The following is a 14,959-nucleotide window of genomic DNA, read 5'->3' as shown; positions in this document are numbered from 1 at the left end:
ATTATCATCATCATTATTATCACTATTATTATTATTTTGTCATTTTAATTTGCTGAGGTTTAGACGCCAATTAGCCTTTGAGTTAGATTGTGTAATTAAGATTGCGGTCTTGGTCGATGCGTGTTAGCAGCACTGTTAAATTATCACTCCATGTTATTTTTCTGCATCCTGTCATGTGATTTCCTCCCAACCGTAGAATTGGGGTTTACTTTTCGATATATCATATCTGACGTTTGTGCGGACTTTGAAGAGCAATGCTAACGCCTCTGAGTAACTTTGTGTATGTCTCAACAGCGTCGTCTAAACCAGGATATTTTGATTTAGATTGCGGAACTAACTTGTCAAACCAAGGTGGCTGCTGAGAAGAAAATGTTTTCTGTGTGAATAATAGGGCATAGTGCGTTTGTACATTTTGTTTATCTACAAGTTTATTCGTGGGGATAAAATGGAGAATAATGTCAAGTTCACAAGATTCTTATCAGGTAATACAACACTATATTCCAAACTGTACATTCGTTATCTGTGTGTGGGAGGCTAGAGATTTTTTTCCCCCATGACAGATTCAAACAACCAAAGTAATCATATTGCTCTCTCATTTTAATTGTATTTTCTAATGTTATTTTGACTGCAGAAGAAAGCAATTGTTCCACCCTTTCGTCAGATTCCTGTGAGTATAATCATATAGAGATATTTGACCTCCTGCCAAGTAACCAGGTGGTCCGGCCTGAGCAGAGCAGGCAGGATGCTTCAGAGTACATGTCCAAAGGACCTCGAGACATTTCTTCTCAGCCACCAAGGAATCTTACCATATGCATTCAAGGAAAAAGACATGCCAGGTGGGCTGGCTGACCTCACATGAAGCTGCGTGCTTCTCATTTTATTTCTTCACTTTGCACTCCAAATGTACCTTAACAATTCTGCAATAACTGTTTGTTGGTTATTATGTTATTTTAAGACATGCATGTCTTTACAATGCTGCAGTGTTGACTGGAAACAGTTTGTCCTTTAAATTATTTTTTTAATACAAATATTACAAATATTGGGGTTTCTTAGGAACAGAAGAAATGTGCAAACCAGCAACATTGGTTTCTGGGAGTCTTGGAGGCAGAGCCAGACCACCAACAACAAGAGAGTGTGGTCTAAGTTGGGAGAAGCTATTTCAAGACCAGTACCATGGAAGCACACGCTACATGTCATCGAAGGTATACAATAAATTGTTGAGACCAGTGGCGGGCAGCGCATTTGGTATCTGGGCCTTCAGGGGGGACGAAACCGGCTCTGAAGATAACCACTATCAAATCTTATCATCTTGAGCAGTTAAAAATACTATTTATATTGAGACAAGATAACAAATTGAAAACATAGTTACCAAACATGCCGGTTATGAAATGTGTGCACATTTCTAAATGTTTTGCTCTTACCAACCAATCAGCCGATGGTAAGATGCTGACATCATCAGCAGTGTGCCAGCATTGGAGTACAAATTTGAAATCTGATTGGTAATAGAAATGATCTCGTTCCCAAAGTACGTAGTTAAAGTTCATTAGCCAGACCCTGAGCAAATTGACATGGCAGCAAGAGAAACACTTTGAATTAAAGAAAATACAATCTTGGGAATCAGTTAATACATTTTCATGGAACTGATCTTATTTAGGTTTGCAAATGCTAGTTACTGCTTAGTGTTAGGACAGCAAAGATGGGCTTGTTGATCCCGGCTTTCCACCACTGGTTCAAACAGTATATGGGTGATGACGATAATGATGTAAGAGAATAACCTTTACACTGATCTGTTTCAGGACGGTTTGGCGTGGGCGTAAATGCCTATTTTGTATTCCTCAGATACCTGGTATACTTGAATCTTGTCAACTCTGCTGTCATATGTGCTTTTATTCTGGGGCCTACAGCATTTTATGGTAGAGGCAACACAACTGGTGAGTGAGTCAATCGAATTGGAAATAAATCAAAACTGACTTCGATTCACAAAGAGCTGTGTGTGAATTTGCAGATGCATTAAAGTTTGGAGGAAATGACTCAGTTCTGGATTTTTTTCTTGGCTCGGTAATGTTCAACATGTTTGTGTGCATGTTTATTTTTAGGCTTGTTTTACTGTAACCCTTTAATTTCTTCTGCTCAGGGCTACTTGGATCGTTCTCCAGTCTTCTATGGTTTCTATACACGTGGTTCACTCAGTTATTCTTGCCTGAATACTCCACTGCTGTACCTCATTGGAATCCTTGCTATCCTCCTCCTCAGTGTCATTGTGGAGATCCGTAGGTCAGTGGTTGAACAAATAATCTTTGTCAGTCTGAATAATTTTGCTACGCTGCGAGCGTGAGTATCATTTTTGCAATGGTGACCCAGGAACAACAGTAATACTTCAATATTCAATAGTATTCAATATTTAACACCCCCCTAAGGTGTGTTAACATGAGTGTCATTAGTAATTTACGTTTAAATGTCAACGTTTGTTCTGAAAAACTGATACAACTACAAATGTCCTTCCTTCTGTGATGAGTCTCTTTAAATGTGGCAGAAATAAATGTATAGTGATCTTCCTCCTGCTTGCTAACTGCCTCTCAACCATGGTAAATAGAACAACCGTTGGCTACAAGCACAAATGGATGCTGGGAAAGCGTTCCAGAATGAATGTAAGCTACAAGATCTTTTGCGGCTGGGATTTCACCATCAAGGATGCTGATGCAGCCACACTCAACCATAGCTTCCTGAGGAATGACCTCAAGGTGAATGGGCACGTAAATAGTACCATCATGCATGTGATCCTAAATGTCCCCACAAGTTGAGTCAAAATTTAAAATAGAATAATTTCAGTCATCAACTAATGGAAATTGTGAATCCTTCAACATTTTCATACATGTGCCCCAACGGACATGTTTTTTGGTGACTGGAAAATGAAGCTTCAAATTTACTTCATGGATCAGTTTTCTATCGTTTAACTCCTCTAGATGACACTGTCCAATTTTCACCAGAGAGTGCAATCTAGAGGAGTCAAAAATTACTGGTTCATAAGGCAAATTTGAAGCTTAATTTTCCTAAGACCCTATCTTTTGAGTTACAAGTGGTCTATTGTAATTTTTCTTCTTGTTAAAAGCCAAAATTGGCGGGACTTCCAGTTTGTCCCAATGAACAGTAATTACACTTATAATAAAGGATTTTTCTCTGTCAAAAACCTGTGACCAATAAATGGTTTAGTTTTTGATTGGTGAAACAGAATAACTGAATATCAATTCATTTCAGTATGGAATGTTTCGATCCATCCTTCTACAATGTATTTGCTGCACTGCTTATACTCAATTATATATGAGTGAATTGAATGCCACAAATTAAACTCGAGCCAAAGTACCACTATTATAATAATGCTAAAATGAAATTTGAGATTTCAATATTCATGGCACTCACACACTTTCTCTATCTTCTCAGCTATACTTGGAAGAACAGCGTTTCTCCCTGTATGCAGCAAGAAGGACATTGTTGCAGCGGATGCGTCTCTATCTGCTCCGGATCATCCTCAACCTCTTTGTTCTGTCTCAACTGGGTGGAGCATTCTACCTTATCTACTTTGCAAGTGAAACATCACAGTCTATTGGAAAGGTAGTAAAACCTCATGTCAAATGCAGGATTTGACTTCTCACTGAAAAGCCTTCTGTTTGTGATGCCACCTTATCTCCATGTTTTCTCCAGAGCAACCACTACTGGTTAGTCAGTCTCCTTCTCCAGTACCTCCCGCCGATCACCATCACCTTTGTTAACCTTGTCCTCCAGCACATTTTCCGAAAAATTTCATTTTTTGAGGACTATTCTTTCACCATGCAGGTTAATATCACATTAGTGAGGTAAGAACCACAGCATACTACAGCCAATATAATGAAAAGCTCACGTGCATGGACACGTGGCTCAGCTCTCATTGTCCTTCCTCAGGAGCATCTTTTTGAAGCTTGCCTCATTGGGGATTTACTTATTTTTTGTCTACACATCAACACATGAGCAAGTAAGACTTGTTTTACTTTCAATGACAAAACTCACCCATCTCTAATTCTAACTGATAAAGGAGTGGGATACTGAATTTCATCTTGGGGGTCCACCTACTCTACAACTCACCTACAAAAGTAGTGCCTTCTTTTTTCTTTTGGGTTTTCCCTTTGCCCCCATGTTGGATTGTCAACTGTGAGCTTGTAAAGCCCTTGAGACTTCTCTGTGATTAAGGGATATATAAATAAGTATGACTTGACATGGTGCACCATTTTGCCATTTCATCTTGTACTTTCTGTTTCATAGTGCACAGAGAATCAATTTGGAAGAGAGATGTACAAACTCTGTATCTTTAACTTCCTTGCCACTTTCTGCACTGCCTTCCTCATCAATTACCCCAGGAAGTGGGTTTGTTTAATCTCTCTCACTTTTTCTCTTATTTGGAACTTAAAGCTCAGTTGTACCAAGCAACTAATAACAATCTAATCAGAGCATTCTCTGTATCGACTATCAGGCTGATCCAGGAGAAGTTCCACTCATCATTACTGGGCCGGTTATCAGGGAAGCAACATTTCTTGGTCCCCATCAATGTGCTAGATTTGGTCTACGTTCAAACCGTGTCTTGGGTGGGCGTCTACTTCTGCCCTCTGCTGCCTTTGATAGGAACTGTCACGCTGATACTGACATTCTACATCAAGAAGGTTGGTGAAAATTACAATTTTTGGTTTCTACCTTAAGAAAATACAATAAACTAAGCACAGTGAATTTCATTTATAAAAAAACATGCCATTGTTAACGTAATAATTGTTAACCTACGAATAAAAAACTGTCCATGGAGAAATACAGTGGTTAAGATTCATTAAGTATAAAATGGATGTTCACATCTTCAACCCTGTGATGTCAGTTCACAGTCTTGCGGTGCTGTGTGGCGGAACAGAGGATGTTTCGAGCCTCCAACTCTTCAGTTTTATTCCACTTTATGTTGCTGCTCGGTCTTGTCATGGCTACCACCACGCTGGGCTTCACCCTCTTCCAGCAACAACCCACAGTGGACACAAACATGTACTGTTCCAAAGAGTTTGACCTTGAGGCTTATTCTGGCAGTTGTATTCTACCTTACTGATGAATTTCATTACGTGTTGTTAAATTTGTGTGGCAGATTCTCACAGCATTCCCCCTGTGGCCCATTTGGAAATGGATCAAGTATGGTTAGTGTGGTAGGAATGTGTGTGGAAAGTCTTCCAAACCTGGCAAAAACCATTATCCGCTACCTGACCTCTGAGGCTTTTGCACTGCCACTCTTACTTGCTGAGATGTAAGTTGGACCCGTCCTCTATCCAGTGAACCACAATCAAAGGCCTCTACTTTTTTATTTAAATGCCTAAAAGCAACTGCGAATTTAGAGCACTTTATTAAGAAACTCAGGGTGAACATTAAATAAGTTGAATGAAACATTAAATGTGCACAAATTTGACATATTTACTGTATGGTAGGATTATAAAATACATTCTAACAGACAAAATATTTACCTTTCATAAAGTGTTGACCCCAGCCATTCATGGTTAATAGGAACTGGGCCAGTCCACAAATCGTGAAAAGCCGCATTTAGTTAATGCCCATTGAAATGAATTGTGGAAAAATGAATAAATATACTTTTAAATTTTTTTAAAAGCTATTAAACATTCAATAGTTTTTCTACGACTATTTACTGTCATAAATTGTTGACCCCTGCTATTCGAGGTAAATAGGGACTGTGCCAGTCCACAAATACGGAAAAGACGCATTTAGTTGATGACCATTGAAATTATTTGTGAAAAACAAATAGAAATTAACCCCCCCCCCCCCCAATATAATTTAATAAAAAAAACTATTAAACATTCAGTATAGGTTTTCTACAAAAAGGGAGAGGAAAATGGGGCGGTCTCGGCTCAAATATACATCCCCAAATGCAAATCCAAGGGTGCCGAACCACACTACGTAAATACATTATGACCTGAAATCCGTAGACTGACAGGTAGAACGAGAGACTTATTTGCAAAAACAAACAGCCAAACATAACCTTTTTCACGTAATGTGCACAATAGCAAACGCTTTTAACAGTTATCAATGAAATCATCCAAAATCAATTTTAGACTTTCTGACAGTGCCTGAGATTGAAATGTAACATTCTTTTTCCTCAGAATGATCTTAACTTCGTATCTGTCACAAAGAAGAGCCAATCAAAAGACTATCGAGAGACTTAAAGATATGCTGGTTATGGTAAGTCATGTGGACAAATGGGACAGGGCAGTATTATGCAAAAATACATTTGCTGTTTGAGAATACAGTCAGAAAACACTTTGGACTATTTTAGTGGATTATGTCATCTGTGAAATTTTGCTGAATGATAATCTGGTCCTGTGGAGCCTTTGAATTCTGGACCCTCTTTCAGGTCAATGTCATAAGTTTCCAAGGCCCACACCCACGTTATGAATTTTTTTTCTTGGATCTTGGAATTTTGGATGTGATCACCATCTGAGTTATTTTGTCTGTTTGACCTAATTTCACCAACCTCTCTTATTCTTATTTTTTTATATAAAACAACTGCTTCAAAAATAATATATACTCTTTTTCTCCACCTTCACAGAGCAGTTCAGATAAGCGTTTCCTGGTGAAAAAGCATGCGACAATGCTGCAACATAAAAGCAGGCTCTCTCTGCATACTAAGAGAACACCGTCTCAACCAACATGAACATTAGCCTGTCTTCTACTCAAACAAAAACATTTCACTTAACCACACCGCATTTGAGTATTACGCAGTAATCTCTATTTGTTCTTGTTCTTTCTCAATTCAATGTAAAAACCAATGTAATAGCCTTATTATTTTGTTTCACTATTACTCCTACTACTGTTATTATTATTATTATTATTATTATTATTATTGTTATTATAATTATTATTATTGTTATTATGGCTTTACTGTGCTAATATTATTATTGTTATTATGGTTTTACTGTGCTAATTGTGCTTCTAATTTCATGCATTCATTGGATCGAAACACTTTCATTTGTTGTGCTTTGTAAGACATGAACATTCAAAGTAGTGATCATTAAAGCCACGCATGAAGCCAAAGATGACGACTAAGTTGTTATCTGTTTCTAACATGCGTATGACAGCAGTAGAATTCACGCATGCACATGAAAACAGGAAGACAAAAATGCGTCGTCATAAATGTGGAGGAGTGTTATGAGGAACCTACACGCACTTTTTTTGTTGCCACTTCTGGGTGAGTGAAACAATTTACTTTATAAAGAAAATGCAATTCACTGTTCCAAATTATTTTGCTCTGCTGTATGTTTTAGTTTCTAAAAAAAATCAAATGTCCAATGAGTACAAATAAGTTTAATAATACATATTTATATTGGATCCCAAAATAGTCAGTAGCAATTTGAAAAAAAAAAATATATATATATTACTCTATCCATCCATCCATCCATCCATCCATTTTCTGAACCGCTTCGTCCCCACGGGGGTCGCGGGCGTGCTGGAGCCTATCCCAGCCGGCATCGGGCAGTAGGCGGGGGACACCCTGAACCGGTTGCCAGCCAATCGCAGGGCACACAGAGACAAACAACCAATCTCACTCACACTCACACCTAGGGACAATTTAGAGTCTTCAATCGGCCTACCAAGCATGTTTTTGGGATGTGGGAGGAAACCGGAGTGCCCGGAGAAAACCCACGCGGGCCCGGGGAGAACATGCAAACTCCACACAGGGAGGGCCGGAGGTGGAATCGAACCCGCACCCTCCTAACTGTGAGGCGGACGTGCTGCCCAGTGCGCCACCGAGCCGCCATATTACTCTATCCCATGTTCCAAATTACCATGATCAACATTTTCAAAAATATACACAGGTTGTAAATAACAAATAAAAAAAAGTTTGTATATATTTTTCAAATAAACATGTTGTCTAATAGACATTTTGCCAATCATATTAAATATTAAGGAAAGGCCTCTTCTTTATAACTTTAACAACAGTTTCATGCTAATAGCAGTGCATGTCATGTATTTCCTCAGGTGGATCAATAGCTTCTCACCCAGTGCTTGATGGTCCTGACATGGCATACCTTGGCTCCCAAGTGGTTCTCCGTTGTATCGTGCCCGACTCCTCTTCGCCAGTCACATATAAACTGAGAAGGGATGGTCGCCTGATTGACGCAAGAACACATCTCGAAGAGGACCAATCTGCATCCTTCTTATTGAAGGTGACTGTGAGATCAGGAGGGTTGTACCATTGTGAGGCAAAGACCGAGGGAAGCACGGGATTGAGCAATGGCATCAGACTGAGTGTTGTTAGTGAGTAGCCAGCTAAAGAAAAATGCTCATTTAAAGCGATGTCCACACTTATCCAACGCCTCACTTGCAGCTCCAGCATCACACACCAGGTTGTATTCTGACCCCTCACCTGCGGTCCTGTATGAGGGATCCAGAATGGTTTTGAGCTGTGATGCTGCGAAGGGCTCCCACCTCTCCTACAGTTGGTTTTTCAACAGGACGCATGTTACCTCTACTACCTCTCCTGGACTTCACATCACTGGGAATAAGCTTGTGATAGAAAGGGCGACTGCGGAGCATGCTGGGTACTATTCATGTATGGCATGGTCCAGGGTGCAGGACGTCCAAAGGTTTTCCAGCAGCTCAGAAGTCAAGGTGGCAGTCAAAGGTATAGTGAAATTACAGTTATGTCCAAAAGTAGGTCAAGTGACACTTGACATGATTTCACAAGGGCAACAGAATGGCTTGGGTAGTGCTTATTGTTAGGGTAAGACACGGAAATCTTGAAAATGGACTAATGCTGCATTCGAGGAAAGTGGGAAGTTGAACTTGTCCAACTTTCAACCAGGAAAAGTGCACTAAAACCTGCATTAAATTCGTTGATAAAATGCTTTTGAGATACGATATTCCTTCATTGTTATAAATTAAGAAAATTCTGAGTAAGGTTTGGTAGAGGTCAAAACGTGTGATGAAGAACAACAAACAACCTATTGGGATCCTCTTTGTTGTTTACATTCACCACAATAGAGGAGGTTTAACTGCAATGTGGTTACTAGAAAAGCAAAAAAAAAAAAAAAAAAGGATTTTCTATTTCTATAGGAGTAAGCACAGACTGATGTTTTTCCTCTTGATATGTGAGGGGGTTTTCATTTTGAAAATTGGTACGAGTGTAGTAAGCAGAAAAAGTCTTGCCTCTCAAAATTCCTTATAGGATTAATGAAAATCGATGGATAATTTAAAAAAAAAAATCAGTTGAATTCAGCACACTTTTGTCCAGTCACTTTCCAAAGTAAATGCAAAATTGTTTGTCTGGTGTTGAACTATTTGTCATCTCTCGTCCTTTTCTCTTTGTTTATACTTTAGTCCATCTTTTGAAACCGGAGATCTCTCTTTCCGTCTTCAAAGCGGGAACACATTACCGTGGTAACGTGACCTGCTGGACATCCAGAGGAACTCCTCCAGTCAACTTCTCTCTTTCGGTGGACGATAAGAAGTTGGCCTCCGTTATAGCTTCGGACTCTCTCAGTGCCTGGTTCAACATATCGGTGGTCCCTGGGTTAGATATGGGCGCGGCTCGATGTTGGGTGAGAAATGAGGTGCAGGAGTTGACGAGTGAGCCTCTGACACTGGAAGTGGGTATGAGCAATTCCCGTGTCGGAACTATCTTTATTGTTTCTTGTGTTTTTTATGAACAATGCATTCTTCCCTGCTTGTACAGTGCCAGTTGGAGGTGACGTTAATGTCGAAGTTGACTATCTCTACACATCGGACTCCAAACTGGCTGCGGCCAGACTGACTTGTTATGTCAGTCGAGGATCTTTTCCTTTAATCTCTTGGCTTTTTAATAATGCTACACTTCCTTCTGAAACACAAATGAACTCCAAGATGCAGCAGGTCCGGCCTCAGTATGCCCTGATGGACTGGAGACGTATTCTTATTCTAGCCAAGCTGGACCCCAAAGACTCAGGCTATTACAAATGCAGGGTCAGGGACAGATATGATGACTCCGCCACCTGGCTGGAGAGTAACGCTGTCCTCATCCATGTCAAAGGTGAAAGTTCAAAACTACAGAACGTACCTGTATTTCAAAAATATCAAATGATGCCTTAATAGACAGTAAACCACATTTGATATTCTTTTCTATAAACACTATTTTTATGCATTTCAATTCTTAACCAGACTGGATGCTTGACAACAGACTCGAAGAAACAGCATCTCCTGAAACATCAGCAAGTAAAAAGTTCTTCTTATCAATCACTGATTTGAATGCTGCTTTACTGTATACACAAATTAATATTTGTTCTTTTTTTTCTATGACATAAGCAACAACGGAGCTCATCGCCATCGTGTTTTGCTGCTTTCTCCTCCTCACGTTGGCAGTCAGCAGCTACTGCGTGTACATGATGACTGACAATAAAAAAGGTGAGTGTGTGTCTGCATATGTGAGGAGAAATTTCCATGGCTGCAGAATTAAATGTGAATTTTCCACCCATGTTACTCAGGTCTTTGCTCCAGTTCAGCCCCAAAGTAAGTGGTTATATTTTACTACACATATTATTTTGACCAAAAAATGTTAAGTATTCTTCCTTCCAGTGCCACTTCTGATGTACTGCCTTTGTCTGTACCTATTTTCCACTTGGAGGGCAAACAGGCTGATAAATGCTCAACAGGCCGCAGTGTAAACACTCAGGTAACACAAGAAAGTAAAACGCAATTAAGATAATTGAAAGTCCATTCGGAATTAAAAATATGATCATTTCTGCTTTGAATGGAAACGCAACAAGCCAACATAACATTTATTTCCTTTTCCTCTTCTAGTATGTGGAGATTCCTGTATGAGAATGCAGCTTTCATCAGACTCTTCATTTTCTGCTGTCATTTCTGATGTTATTGACATTGACATATTTTCTGTTCATCTATTGTGCTTATGTTGATATTAAAATGATCCTTTATAGACACATTTAAAAGAGTATCATTACTGTACACTGGTAATCTCTGACAAATAAATTGTGACTTAAACAATTAAATGTTTATTTTTTCAATTCAGCAAACATGATTTTTTGCTAATTTGTTGATATGCATGATTTGTTGTAGGAATATGAAATACTAATAGCATCGCATTGGTTCATGCTTTACTGCATGTTTCAGAGGTGGTGGCTCTGGGAGGGAGGCGTACCATGCTATCAGTTATTTGCACATTTCAATGAATTGCGTGTGTGTGCGTGTGTGTCTTTGAAAACTCCTAACGCACTGCCTCGCGGCATTTTATTACAACATGGCATAAACAAGATTTTCCTCAATATATTCTTCAAGAATGTTTCCATACCTTCTTGTGAGCGTGCTTCTGGGTAAGTAGAAGAATTCAAAGCACACTGCAGCACTTTACTTGATTTTTTTTTTTCAACTGTTTTTATCCTTAGGGTCATGCCACTGCAGCAAGGAAGGCAGTAAGTGAACGCTTTGTCACAAATGGGGTTGTATTTATTTGATGAGTGATTTTAGATATTGTGAAGGTTCTAATCCCATTTTTGATTAGGTATGACATTGGGACGTCCAGAGTTGGTTTTCCCTTCCGTAGCTTTATTGAATGACGTTGACGTCTTTAATTGTCATCTGACGATCTACCCAAAGAATGAAACTCTCCTACTGGAGTTTCAACATCTTCATTCCTTCAGATGTGGTGTCCAACCCTGACATTTCCTTCAACGTGCTGAAGGAGGATTCCAACAACTATTTCGCTGTGGTCACCTGCCAGTCAACCAGAGGGACACTGCCCATCACTTTTTCCCTCTACAACAGGACAGAATTGGCTTTCAGTACAACAGTTGAAGAGAGAAAAGTAAACTTCAAGGTTCCATTGGTTTTGGACAGACACTTGACACTCCAGTGCCACGCCAATAATAGTGACGAGGTTTCCTACAGTCGGTGGTTGCCCTTACAAGTTGGTAGGTTTGTTGGACAAGGTACTGCTTGCACCACTACAGCGAGACCAACCACTTTTGATATCTCTCCATTCGTCTCTTCTCAACAGTAAATGTTGGCGGGCCAGTGGTGATGCACTATGACTTCGACAATGGACAAAATTATGCTGTAATTGGTCTGAGGTTCTACTGCAAGGCAACAAAGGGAACTCATCCACGGTACCAGTGGTTCCTCAACCAAACTCTTCTCCAAGATCGAGGAAGCTTTTACTACGTGGTCAATCAGCCACCAGACCAGTCCATCCTGTTTCTGTCTGTCGGGAGCAGCAGTGCAGGAACGTACCATTGTGAAGTGGCTGACATCTTTGACAACACCACTACCGTCAGCAGCAATAAGCAGTACATAGACAAAAAAGGTAATGTCATTCCAGTCCTCCTCCTGCTTGGTTTGAATGATTTTGATCCCTCCCCTCTTTTGTTCTTGTGCCCACCTAGTGCTCAATGAACTCCCTGTTCCTGTAGTAGCCGTTGTCTTTGGATGCTTCACTTTCTTGGTTGTCCTTGTATCTGCTTGTTGTTTTGTTGGAGTGTTGTCCAGTAAGTCCACAAGCACTCATAAATATCTGTTTTTTTTAGTTGCTCTGGTCTCTTTTCTTTGTAAGTGGTGTCATGATTTTAACTCTTCTTTCAGGGAGAAGAAAGAGTGGAGAAGAGTCCCTGTGAGTTAGTTTTTTTTTTTAAACAAAATTGTTTTCCAATATAACTCTATTTATAGCATCCTTTTAAAGCATACAGATTTCCAAAGCCCTTATCACACCCCCACACCTCCAAAAAACTGCATCTTCAAATACAAAGTTATTATTTATCTATGTACTATAACTTTAATCTAGGACACAATTTAAACACAATGATAATAATGCAAGCTAATCATCTGCAAGTTCAAATATTTTAATTGCTTATTGGTGTTGTTTGGATCTCACAGTGTAACCCAGAAGATGGAGACCTTTTCTGCAAATGTGGATGAGCTGGTCAGATTTCTTCTTTCTGTCTATCATTAGAAAAAAAATACATTTTTGGTATTGCATGTGCTAAAACTACTACTCCCTAAATCCACGCTTGCAGGATATGTCAGAGTACACAGAGGACAATGATGTGGTGACATCAGCCAGATGGGATGACTTAGATTGGGTAAGATCAAATACTGTGATTGTGATAAAAAGGACACGAGCACCACTTTTTGCTAAACAGTTAAAACCAGCAATCTAATCAGTGTAAGCAAACAACCAGACAAAAAAAAACTATCAATACTACTTTTGAGCTCGCTCTTCTCAAGGAGCAATGTCCAGTGTGAACAATGCCTCGCATAAAATAACTGACACGAGACTGTTAAAAATGAAGAATTGTCAACTGGCTGGAAATGGTTCCAAAAGTATTGAAAGCCTTTTTGTCCACAGTAACAGAGAGTGGCCGTCGTATAAACATGACTGCAAGAGCTAAGTGCAGAATGTCCATTAAAGTCAGGGCAAGTACTTGATCTCTAGCTTGAATGTCTTTTAACAGTTCTATGATATGATGTGATATAGTAGTAAATTAACAACTGAACTGGTTTAACAGAAGGTTTCCAGTCAAAGTCCTGACCTAAACCCGATTTAGATGCTGAACTCAAAGAGAGTGATTCAAAACAGACATCCCAATAACATTGATTCATTGAAACAATTTCATACAGAGGAATGATCCAAAATTTGCAGGTCTGTTCTGCAACTACAGAAAGTGTTTGGTAGAGGTTACAACTGCAAAAGGAGGCTCAATCAGTTATTAAAGGTTCACATACTTTTTCCTCCCTGCACTGGGATGTTCAAACAAAGTGGTCAGTAAAAACGTAAAATTATGCAATTTTTTGTGTGGTATTAGTTTAGAAAAGCTGTGTCTAATGTTTTGACTTAGTTGAAGAGCAGATCATATTTTGTGACCAATTTAATAAAAAATCCAGATAAAGTCAATAAAACGGGTTCATATAATTTTTCTTGGACCTGTAAATGTCAACAAAGCAGATGGCCTCTTGTGTTATTCAATGTGTGTCGTTGTCAGGTATCAGAAACCTCTGCAGATGATGCGCTGTTTATGGATGAACCAATTGATGAGCACTGAGAGATCAACCTCCTGTGTCTTCTCGCCCCCCTCTCCTTCTTTTTCACAGCAAAATGGTCACTTTAAGAGTGTGTGTGTGTCACAGTCAAAAGGATCCAGGTTTGAATGATGGCTTAGGCCTTTCTCTGTGGAGCCCATAGATGTGTCTAGCCCACTTTTGAAGCACCCTTAAAGTAAATCTAAGCACCTCCAAATTTTGAGACCTCTTAAGCTTTTATTTACTGTATGTCTTCTTTGGCAGACTAGAGAAATGTGATAAAGTACCGTAATTTTCTGACTATAAGCCGCTACTTTTTGCACATGCAGTGCAGACTATAAATGGATTTTTCATTTCTATGATATTGTGAGAGGTTTTTTTTTTTTGTAATACAGATAAAGGACACTCGCGAATTCTGCTGTGCCCATGAACTGAGAAGCAGACATTGTTAGATTTCTGTGTTGTAGCATACAATAGTATAAACAGAAAAAGGTTGTGTTTGTCAATTTGTGTTGTGAAACTGCACATTGCAGTTAAAGCAAATCCATTAAAAAAAAAAATCACATAAATGCTTGAGCAAGCATTACCTAGCTTTTGGTTAGAAAAACAAGTGAGATGTAACAGGATTTTATTTCTTGTTGTTACGAGCACTATATGTAAGTTAGTAAGTAGTATGATTGACAAAAATACTTTTTACTCCTTTTGAGTCAATACTTCTATTATATGGGGGGAAGGTTCCTATATTTATTTATTGTTTTGCTTTATTTATTCATTTAGTTATATTTATTTAACATACATAGGGAGTGAGTCCTTTTCTCAACTCTGGATGCTATAAATAAACTTTGTCTGCAAGTTGTTCATAACTTGTGATATTATTTCCCGTGTATTGTTT

General features: G+C 39.1%; 2 protein-coding genes across 9 annotated transcripts; both read left to right on the top strand.

The window, feature by feature from the left end:
- The first annotated feature begins 200 nt into the window (after positions 1-200).
- tmc8 (transmembrane channel-like 8) lies at positions 201-7,098 on the top strand. 2 transcript variants are annotated; one of them, XM_049719850.2, is made up of 16 exons: positions 201-482; positions 632-836; positions 1,054-1,202; positions 1,797-1,931; positions 2,006-2,058; positions 2,135-2,274; positions 2,594-2,741; positions 3,439-3,609; positions 3,700-3,851; positions 3,937-4,006; positions 4,294-4,391; positions 4,502-4,688; positions 4,892-5,049; positions 5,147-5,302; positions 6,168-6,246; positions 6,614-7,098. In XM_049719850.2, exons 1-16 carry the CDS (start codon positions 446-448, stop codon positions 6,716-6,718), a joined length of 2,043 nt encoding a protein of 680 aa, XP_049575807.1. In that variant the 5' UTR covers positions 201-445; the 3' UTR covers positions 6,719-7,098. The 2 variants fall into 2 exon arrangements, with proteins under 2 accessions (XP_049575807.1, XP_049575808.1); XM_049719851.1 differs by lacking the exon at positions 201-482 and having other exon boundaries at positions 688-836; positions 1,840-1,931.
- A 50-nt stretch (positions 7,099-7,148) lies between these two features.
- On the top strand, positions 7,149-14,948 carry LOC125968609 (Fc receptor-like protein 5). 7 transcript variants are annotated; one of them, XR_007481341.1, is made up of 12 exons: positions 7,149-7,252; positions 8,044-8,322; positions 8,393-8,689; positions 9,385-9,657; positions 9,740-10,072; positions 10,201-10,254; positions 10,345-10,443; positions 10,524-10,548; positions 10,615-10,711; positions 10,840-11,369; positions 11,442-11,468; positions 11,558-11,664. XR_007481341.1 is itself a non-coding variant. In XM_049719866.2 (10 exons), exons 1-10 carry the CDS (start codon positions 7,198-7,200, stop codon positions 10,858-10,860), a joined length of 1,533 nt encoding a protein of 510 aa, XP_049575823.1. In that variant the 5' UTR covers positions 7,149-7,197; the 3' UTR covers positions 10,861-11,655. The 7 variants fall into 7 exon arrangements, 4 of the variants coding, with proteins under 4 accessions (XP_049575823.1, XP_068507024.1, XP_049575822.1 ...); XR_011086925.1 differs by having other exon boundaries at positions 10,664-10,711; positions 11,442-11,655; XR_007481340.2 differs by having other exon boundaries at positions 11,442-11,655.
- Positions 14,949-14,959: the final 11 nt, after the last annotated feature.

The sequence above is a fragment of the Syngnathus scovelli genome, chromosome 5 (genome assembly GCF_024217435.2).
Source record: "Syngnathus scovelli strain Florida chromosome 5, RoL_Ssco_1.2, whole genome shotgun sequence".
Classification (NCBI taxonomy): domain Eukaryota; kingdom Metazoa; phylum Chordata; class Actinopteri; order Syngnathiformes; family Syngnathidae; genus Syngnathus; species Syngnathus scovelli.
The sequence above is the reverse complement of the archived record's forward strand: the minus strand, read 5'-3'. Positions and strand labels throughout refer to the sequence as shown.

Bases quoted from the DNA above. Each gene is read 5' to 3' on its own strand.
- tmc8 (XM_049719850.2), top strand. From the start codon at position 446: ATGGAGAATAATGTCAAGTTCACAAGATTCTTATCAG. The intron at 2,742-3,438 runs GTGAATGGGCAC...CTATCTTCTCAG, and splicing joins TCCTGAGGAATGACCTCAAG to CTATACTTGGAAGAACAGCG. The intron at 5,050-5,146 runs GTACTGTTCCAA...TTTGTGTGGCAG, and splicing joins CCCACAGTGGACACAAACAT to ATTCTCACAGCATTCCCCCT.
- LOC125968609 (XM_049719865.2), top strand. From the start codon at position 7,198: ATGTGGAGGAGTGTTATGAGGAACCTACACGCACTTTTTTTGTTGCCA. The intron at 7,253-8,043 runs GTGAGTGAAACA...GTATTTCCTCAG, and splicing joins TTTTTTGTTGCCACTTCTGG to GTGGATCAATAGCTTCTCAC. The intron at 10,255-10,344 runs GTAAAAAGTTCT...CTATGACATAAG, and splicing joins ATCTCCTGAAACATCAGCAA to CAACAACGGAGCTCATCGCC.